The sequence below is a fragment of the Pelophylax lessonae genome, assembly GCF_965119305.1.
Source record: "Pelophylax lessonae genome assembly, chromosome: 7".
NCBI classification, from domain to species: domain Eukaryota; kingdom Metazoa; phylum Chordata; class Amphibia; order Anura; family Ranidae; genus Pelophylax; species Pelophylax lessonae.
The window spans coordinates 283,245,373-283,255,369 of NC_138774.1; the positions used below are offsets into that span (position 1 = coordinate 283,245,373).

At 45.8% G+C, this 9,997-nt stretch overlaps 1 protein-coding gene across 3 annotated transcripts in view; it reads left to right on the forward strand.

The window, feature by feature from the left end:
- SHROOM4 (shroom family member 4) overlaps window positions 1–4,049 on the forward strand; it is a 63,304-nt gene extending 59,255 nt beyond the window's left edge. For all 3 annotated transcript variants that reach the window (XM_082263036.1, XM_082263038.1, XM_082263037.1), the window contains exon 9: window positions 3,217–4,049. In XM_082263036.1, the coding sequence (XP_082119162.1) occupies window positions 3,217–3,465 (249 nt within the window). In that variant the 3' untranslated portion in view covers window positions 3,466–4,049. The remainder of the gene's footprint in view (window positions 1–3,216) is intronic.
- Window positions 4,050–9,997: the final 5,948 nt, after the last annotated feature.

Genomic DNA, 9,997 nt, shown 5'->3' on the forward strand with positions numbered 1-9,997 from the left:
TACCTGTACGTCCTCAGGTTGGAGTGGTTAATACGGACATACCTGTACGTCCTCAGGTTGGAGTGGTTAATACGGACATACCTGTACGTCCTCAGGTTGGAGTGGTTAATGGGGACATACCTGTACGTTCTCAGGTTGAAGTGGTTAATACGGACATACCTGTACGTCCTCAGGTTGGAGTGGTTAATACGGACCTACCTGTACGTCCTCAGGTTGGAGTGGTTAATACGGACATACCTGTACGTCCTCAGGTTGGAGTGGTTAATACGGACATACCTGTACGTCCTCAGGTTGGAGTGGTTAATACGGACATACCTGTACGTCCTCAGGTTGGAGTGGTTAATGGGGACATACCTGTACGTTCTCAGGTTGGAGTGGTTAATACGGACCTACCTGTACGTCCTCAGGTTGGAGTGGTTAATACGGACCTACCTGTACGTCCTCAGGTTGGAGTGGTTAATACGGACATACCTGTACGTCCTCAGGTTGGAGTGGTTAATACGGACCTACCTGTACGTCCTCAGGTTGGAGTGGTTAATACGGACATACCTGTACGTCCTCAGGTTGGAGTGGTTAATACGGACATACCTGTACGTCCTCAGGTTGGAGTGGTTAATGGGGACATACCTGTACGTTCTCAGGTTGAAGTGGTTAATACGGACATACCTGTACGTCCTCAGGTTGGAGTGGTTAATACGGACCTACCTGTACGTCCTCAGGTTGGAGTGGTTAATACGGACATACCTGTACGTCCTCAGGTTGGAGTGGTTAATACGGACCTACCTGTACGTCCTCAGGTTGGAGTGGTTAATACGGACCTACCTGTACGTCCTCAGGTTGGAGTGGTTAATACGGACGTACCTGTACGTCCTCAGGTTGAAGTGGTTAATATGGACATACCTGTACGTTCTCAGGTTGGGAGTGGTTAATACGGACATACCTGTACGTCCTCAGGTTGGAGTGGTTAATCGGGACATACCTGTACGTCCTCAGGTTGAAGTGGTTAATACGGACATACCTGTACGTCCTCAGGTTGGAGTGGTTAGTATGGACAATGATGTGCTGGACTGAAGGGCACTCCTAGAACTTTGATAGAATGTCCTTCAAGAGCGCAATTCCAAAAGAGCAATGGGACCCTCTACTCACTGCTGCTGTGCCTACAGAAACCTACCCCTTACCCATACCTTACCATCCCCAGCCTCAGTCCCCTCTATTCCCGCCTCCACCCCTTTACACTTTCCCATCACCATGTCTTCCCACCTTCCCATTTCAGCTCCTCCAGGAATCTCTTCTAGGTTACACATCCTTCATCTCCTCTTTAAGACACGATAAGCCATGGCATTTATCAAATATGAGGGCTGTACTGAAAGTCCTGTAAAGTTGGCCTAACTTTTTTTTTTATTAACTTGCATAGGTCATTCTAATTTTACATGTTGGTTGAGTAACTCTTCCTCTATATCCAGGATCCTCAAACTATGGCCCTCCAGCTGTTGCGGAACTACTTATCCCATGAGGCATTGTAAAACTCTAACATTTACAGCCATGACCAGGCATGATGGGAATTGTAGTTCCTGAACAGCTGGAGGGCCATAGTTTGAAGACCCCTGCTCTATAGGAACTCTTCTTCTTTTTCATTGCAGGTAAATAATGGATTCCAAGCACAAGCAACGTGCCCTCATTGAATTCTTGATGAAGGAAGGGTGCAGGCTGTCTGACATCCACAGGAGGCTGCAGAATGTTTACAGAGATGACACCGTTGACAAGAGTAACGTCTTGTCATTGGTCACTCTTATTGGTGGCGTCATCTCCATAAACATTAGCTTTCTGTGAATGTTGGACAGGCTGTTCCCCTCCTTCATCAAGACCTTGATGCTGCTTGGAATCCAATATTTACCTGCAATGAAAGGAAGCGTTACGCTACCAACATGTGAAATTGAATGACCGATGTAGGTTGAAAAACTCTTTCATTGCAGGTAAATATTGGATTCCAAGCTGAAGCAACATGCCCTCATTGAGTTCATGACTAAAGCGGGGTGCAGGCTGTCCGACATCCACACAAGTCTACAGATGGCTTATGGAGATGTCACCAATGACAAGACATTGCTCCTGTCAGTGGTTTCATCTCCATAAACATTCTGTAGCTTCCTGAGGATGTTGGACAGCCTGCACCCAGCTTTAGTCATGAACTCAATGATGGCACATTGCTTCTGCTTGGAATCCATTATTTACCTGCAATGAAAAAGAAGAGTTCCTATAGAGGAAGAGTTACTCAACCTACGTAGGTCATTCAAATTTCAGGTTAGTAGAGTAACTCTTCCTTTTCATTGCAGGTAAATAATGGATTCCAACCAGATGCAACATGCCCTCATTGAGTTATTGATGAAGGGGGTAGGCTGTCCAACATCCACACAAGTCTACAGAATGCTTTTGGAGATGTCACTTTTGACAAGACATTGCTCCTGTCAGTGGTTTCATCTCCATAAATATTCTGTAGCTTCCTGAGGATGTCGGACAGCCTGCACCCCGCTTTAGTCATGAACTCAATGACGGCACATTGCTTCTGCTTGGAATCCAATATTTATCTGCAATGAAAAGGAAGAGTTACTCTACCAACCTGAAATTTGAATGACCTACGTAGGTTGAGTAACTCTTCTTTTTCTTTGCAATCCATTATTTACGTGCAATGAAAAAGAAGAGTTCCTATATAGGAAGAGTTACCCAACCTACGTAGGTCATTCAAATTTCAGGTTAGTAGAGTAAGTCTTTCTTTTCATTGCAGCTAAATAATGGATTCCGACCAGATGCAACATGCCCTCATTGAGCTCTTCTTGATGGAGGGTTGCAGGCTGTCCAACATCCACACATGTCTACAGACTGCTTATGGAGATGTCACCTTTGACAAGACATTGCTCCTGTCAGTGGTTTCATCTCCATAAACATTCTGTAGCTCCCCTGACGATGTTGGACAGTCTGCACCCCGTTTTAGTCATGAACTCAATGACGGCACATTGCTTCTGCTTGGAATCTGGAGAGGTGGCGGTACCCTCAAGAGCCATATTTGGAAGCGGCGGTACGGAATACCGGTGCGTACCGGCCCACTTAAAGCACTGACTGTATGTGTCTAAAAGTTGTGTTTGTTATTTTGGCGCAATACCAAACACCTTCTGTGTCTCGGTATTGCCTGCCTTAAGACCAATCGTTTTTTCCCTTTTTCAGCTGAACCTACTGGAGAAGAAGAAGCAGCTGACTGACCAACTGGAGGACGCTCAGGAACTGAAGGCCCACGTCACGCACCGGGAGCAGGTGGTCCTCGAAGCCGTGTCCAAGTACCTAACCGAGGATCAGCTCCAGGATTACCAACACTACGTAAAGATGACCTCCGCTCTCATTGTGGAACAACGAGAGCTGGAGGATAAAATCAGACTGGGAGAAGAACAATTAAGATGTCTCCGGGAAAGTCTCTAATCTCCATTAACCAAAGAAAAAAATTGCAAAATGTGGTAAATTATAAACTTATTTTATCTTCTGTTTTAATCAAAGAAATTGCCATTTTACAGCCATTACAACTACAGATGCATATCATTGGTAGGACGGGTTTTTGAAACCAGAAGCCAAGATTTTTTCCTTCCAACTGGAATTGCGCTCACATTATCCTACAACTTTTTTTTACCAGCACATCTAAGGTGCCTGAAGTAGGAACACTTTGTGAGTTTTCTCATGCCAAAGATTACTTTCGCAACTGGAATAGTCTCATCAGAACCGGCATCTCATGTGGACACCGTCTGAGAAGTTATGTTTCTGTAACAGAATATTGTTCCGATAATCATACATTGTGAGGATGGACTGGCATTATCTGATTTTTATTTTTTATTTCTTGGACTGGAATTAACGTCTAATGCTATGGAAACCTCCGTTGCAATATCAGGATCTCTTTTATAGTGGTATGTCCATCAGCAACATTTTGGTTGCAGCGATGCCTATATCTCCTGAGCAAGATTATGGGCATTATTCAGGATTTAGCCACCAAGAACCTCTCTTACTGGGATTTTGGGAACATTTAAAAAACGTCTCTAAAGTGAAACAAGACCTTTTCTTGCCCACTCTGCTCTCCTAAATAACGATAAGGTAGTTGAAGACCTTATATTTTTATCTTGGCTGTTTAAACTACTAGTGGCTGGTCACGTGAGTAGATGGTTTGGCGCATTTGTGCAAGCAAGACAGGAACATTAATTCCGGCACAGCTGCTAGATGGCAGAGATCACATGACCAACTTCAAAGTATCTAGTCATGTGATGGTACATAGACAATACCCAAGCTTAACTGCAAGTTGAGCTTCTGATGGCCAAAGACTGGTGCTATAGTGTAGTGGTCCTCAACCAGGGCTGGATTAAGAACATCATGGGCCTGGTAGTGAGTATTTTGGTGGTTCAGGGCTTCAGGTATGACTGAACACAGTCAGTGATCGGTAAGGATCAGTACCCAGAGAGCAGGGGGAATCTGATGGACAGTCTGGGGTGAATGATGCAGGGGGGGGCAATTATAAAAACTGATCTCCCTCTATGGCTCACAAAGGAAGCAGCTGAAAGCCACGGGAGGGTGAGGAGGAGAAGCAGCTTTCAGATGCTGCATGGAAAGTCAAAGAGGGTGATTGGTGCTTGCAATTGCCCCCAACACGCACCGATAAACCCCCCACTGTCATATTTCCCCTGCTGCAGGAGGTGCCAGGAGCCTCTCATGTGGCCCCCTACTGGCCATGAGCCGAATAGTCAGTCTGCCCCTACTGGGCCTATATTAAGGTGGGGGCCTGGAGCTGCAGCTCCAATAGCAATAGCCCCTATGTTAATCTGGCCCTGTCCTCAACTCCGGTCCTCGGGGCCCACTAACAGGCCAGGTTTGCAAGATAACTAAATTACATTACAGGTGATCTCATTTGCTGCTCAGGGATTGCAGTATTCTAGTCTGCATCTCCCCAAGGTAAAATCTGGCCTGTTAGTGGGCCCCGAGGACCGGAGTTGAGGACCACTGCTATAGTGCTCCCATACCCACTATCAGATCTGTAGTAAACTCAAGCTGCGAACTAGGTGTAGTCTGTAAAATCCAAATCTTTATTGGCTACATACCAAATAACACTGGTAAGCTTACTGCATTTCGGCTGTGCCTGCCTTCCTCAGAGCAGGAAGGCCATCACAGCCGAAGCGTGTTGGCTTGTGACCATTGTGTTGCCCAGCCTTTCTCAACCCTTGAAAAAAACTTTCTAGTCTCAGGGGAACCCCTGCTAAAATAAATCACTATTTCTAGAACTATGATACATTGCATGGGTGCTCAACCTGTGGCCCTCTACCAGCTGGAGGGCCACAGGTTGAGCACCCATGCATTAGTGTGATGGTCAGTGGGAAGAATGCTCTGTACACTGGTGGTCATTGGGAAGAATTAGCTCCTTACACATGGCTAAAAAGATCAATGGTGTTAGTGGGAACTTATCTGGGAGGCACAAATTGCTCCCCTATCAACCTCTGAAGGAACCCTAGGATAGCCAATAAGGATTCCGATTTTACAGCCCTAGCAGCTGCTGGAGGAACCTTGGTATAGCCAATAAAGTTTTGGATTTTAGAGTTGCTGGCTTGAATTTACTACGGATCTGTAGTCATGTGACCAGCTGCTGTTGGATCCCAAAGGGCAACATTTTCTTCGGCAATGGTAATTGACTTCTGCTACCTTTTTGTTGATTTTAGAAGAGCAGAGCGTGCTCAGGGCAAAGCAAAAAGTTGCCTAAAGTGTAACTAAACCCTTGTTTAAAAATTAATATTTAGGTGTAGCTTGATTGAGTAATGCTCAACGTTTATTTTTTTGGGTGGGGGGGGGGGGTTGCCAAAAAAAAAAAAAGAGTTTTCTGTTGGCCCATGTATCTCCAAGGAAGCATTCCAGAATAGGGCTGGGGTAGTCATGTAGAACTTTGGTCACAGCCACTGCCTCCCTAAGACTACATGTTGGCCCATGTATCTCCAAGGAAGCATCCCAGAATAGGGCTGGGGTAGTCATGTAGAACTTTGGTCACAGCCACTGCCTCCCTAAGACTACATGTTGGCCCATGTATCTCCAAGGAAGCATCCCAGAATAGGGCTGGGGTAGTCAGGTAGATCTTTGGTCACAGCCACCGCCTCCCTAAGACTACATTTCCCATAATGCCTTGCACTCACAATATGCAATCCACCGGCGTGCCTTATAGAGGTTAGTAGCCTCTTTGCTGGCCTTGCATTTTGCCAACGGTGTTGAAGGAGAGTGTAAGTGCCAGGGCTTATAGTATCACAACTTACGGTTGTAGACCAGGACAATGCTGAACCTCAGGGAAGACCCTATGAGGCTGCATGGTCACCCTTTAACAGTGCCATTTCCAAAATTTAGGTTGGTTTCATTTTTGTTTTGTTTCAAAATGTATCAATAGGGTAAGGTAATGCACTTTTTTTGGTAACTTGGGTTTAGGTATACTTTAACTCCACACCATCCTTCCCGGGGTCATGTACTTACCTTTTCTTGCTCCTCCAACACTTGGTTTGCCCAATAGGGCCAGAAGAAAATCCTGGAATTTCTGGGTAGGGGGCAAGCATATGACTCCACCCTACTTCTCTACCATGTGACAGCAGTAGGTTCCCCAATGGTTGTCCCAGTGCTGTCATAAGGGGGTGGCCGAGAGTGCTGAATAAGCACATTCAAATTGGTTTGGAGTTTAGAGACTTTCTTTCCCCATGTCCTAGTGGCCGAACTGGGGCGCAAAGGTGCAAGAAAAGGTACACATGCTTGTGGGAGTGGGGTCTTACGAGGGCAAGCAAAGGCTTTGTTTTAAGTCTAACACTACAGTGCAAAAAATAATTTGTACCCTAAACAGGCAATACGCTGCAAGCTTCCTTTGCTGATGGACCTCAAGTGCCTTACAGATCCCTCAGCTCTATGCACAGCTTTTTGGTTTTGAATGGCAGTGTACAAAGTTCAGTCAACCTCATGTTAGGAACCACTTTTTATCCATTCCAAAATAAGAAAACTAAACCAATTGTTGACTTCCTGTCAGTATTAAAATGCTTGCAATGCCATGAAGGCCAGTTCTGGAGTTGACGTTAAGGCCAAGCCTTTCCAAGACTGTCATTCAACGCCTTTTGTTTTTCCTAATCAGGCTTTTACAGTATAATAATGCATTGCAAGGTTCAAGGATGGCAAGAAAAGTGCAGCGAGACTCTGAATCAAATGGCTTTTCAAGGACAAAACAAGGAAAGGAGGTTCCTGTTAATGGACCTTGCCATTTGCCTTACTTAGAAAACACCCCGTTGGCTAATGTACACATTGAAAAAAATTCTAATGATTGTTTTGCATGGCTGCATTGCAAGGTAACTCCAGATTATTTTTGCTTCTTGGCGCTAATAAGTTTATTGTGACTTTAAAGAGACCCCGGTCACCTTGGGACAGTGTCTGTGAAAAGGGCCCTGACCCCATGGATAGCTTTCAGCGTACCCACCGATGCTCCTTCCTCTTTTATGGCCAACCATTTTTGGCCACCATTGGCTGCCATTTTTTACTTGTGTTTATAGATCTTTATTTAATGCAGATGTATGTAGTGCTTTACATACTCTACAGTCCCTGTCCCCAAGGAGCTTACAATCTACAGTTCTTACACATACTGGGGCCAATTACACTTCCAGCATGTCTTTGGAGTTTCGCAGCAAGCCAGGGTACCCAGTGGAACATGCCAACCAAAAACCCCAGTGCTGCAGGACAGAAGTGCTATTCACTAAACCAATGGTGGGTGGCTAGGAGTAACAGTGATCTTACCCTCACCTTCTGACATGAGAGTGACAAAAGAGCGCCAATTGGTCATGCGAATGGTCATTTATTGCCAATAAAATAAAAAACTGAAGAAAATTGGTAGCCAATTTGTTTTGGTGGGACAAACCATCCCCCTTCATTTGGGGGCTTGGATGAGCGATGGCCATATCTCCTACAGTAGACGTTTGTTAAATATACTTGTGAAGCCCATATGTGGTGGTACTGGCCCTATGTTATCGTACAAGTGACATCACATGTGATCATAATGGCTGTATCCCCCGTGCCCATATGTGGTCGTACCGGCTGCATCCCCCCATGGCTATATAGGTTCGTACAAGCAGCATTCTTCATGCCCATATGTGGTCGTACGGGCCGCATCCACCGTGCCCATATGTGGTCGTACGGGCCGCATCCACCGTGCCCATATGTGGTCGTACGGGCCGCATCCACCGTGCCCATATGTGGTCGTACGGGCCGCATCCACCGAGCCCATATGCGGTCGTACGGGCCGCATCCACCGTGCCCATATGTGGTCGCACCGACTGCATTCCCCCTGTGCATATGGGGTCGTACCCGCCGCATTCCTCGTGCGCATATGTGCCCATAATGGCCACATCCCCCGTGCCCATATGTGGTCATGCTGGCCTCATACCCTATTCCAACTTTGTATTTGGCCAGATTACTGTATTTATTGTTTGCATGCTTCTATTGTGGCCACACTTTGATTATGGGTAGTAGCATCTCTGGCCAATGTCAACCATTGATTCAGTGGCATTCGGGCACTTTTGTAACTTGCAAATCTTTGGTCGAAAAAAAAGAAATCAAAACTGAAAAATACTCATGAGTAATTATAATGCATGTGCACTGTGACTATTAAGCTAGATTCCCACTAGTGCGATTCCAAAGTCGTGAGGTTTAGAATGCGACTTTCATGCAACTTTACTCTCTATGGCACTCAAGTCACAAGACAGTCACAGAAACCTTTTCTAAGTCACATCGATTGGAACGGGTGCCATTGAAGTCGCGCTAGTGAGAATGGAGCCGTAATGCTCTGTCCCTGACATTGAACACTTTTCCTGACGTTTGTAGGGAGTTTGGTCGTTGCTCATCCAAGCCCTGAAGATAGTTTGACCCCCAAACACAATTTGATAAACTTTATTTTTGGTTCATATCAATTTTTAGTTTGTCTCAATTTTATCAGCTCCATTTTGTTGGTTCCACTTTGATCTCTCATTAGTGGTCATCACATTTTTATGGGAAGCCCCCCTGCTTTGTGGTGAAGCTGCCAAGGGTTCTTTATCAAGCATTGCTCCCCACACCCACTTTTATTGGTCACCTTCTGACATGACCATCCTCTGCCCCTATGGCAGCCTTTCTCAACACAGAGAAACCCTTGAAATACATATCTGGCCTTGGGGAACCCCTGCTAAAAATTAAAAAATTTCAACTCATGACATATGATGGTCAGTGGGAAGAATGTTCCTTACTCTTGTCATCATTGGGAAGAATTACACCCTTACAGATAGCTAAAATGAACAATGGTGTCATTGGGAACTTATCTGAGAAGCAGAAATTGCCCAAGGAACCCCTAGCAACCTTAGGAGGAACCTTGGGGTTCCACGGAACCCTGGTTAAGAAACCCTGCCCTAGAGCAGGGTTTCCCAACCAGGGTTCAGTGGAACCCTAGGGTTTCTCAACCAGGGTTCAGTGGAACCTTAGGGTTTCTCAACCAGGGTTCAGTGGAACACTAGGGTTTCTCAACCAGGGTTCAGTGGAACCCTAGGGTTTCTCAACCAGGGTTCAGTGGAACCCTAGGGTTTCTCAACCAGGGTTCAGTGGAACACTAGGGTTTCTCAACCAGGGTTCAGTGGAACCCTAGGGTTTCTCAACCAGGGTTCCGTGGAACCCTAGGGTTTCTCAACCAGGGTTCCGTGGAGCCCTAGGGTTTCTCAATCAGGGTTCCGTGGAGCCCTAGGCTTTCTCAACCAGGGTTCCGTGGAGCCCTAGGCTTTCTCAACTAGGGTTCCTCCTGAGGTTGCTAGGGATTCCTTGATCAATGGGCAATTTCTGCCTCTCAGATAAGTTCCCAATGACACCATTGTTCCTTTTAGCGATCTGTAAGGGGGTAATTCTTCCCAATGATGACAAGAGTAAGGAGCATTCTTTCCACTGACTGTCAAACTAA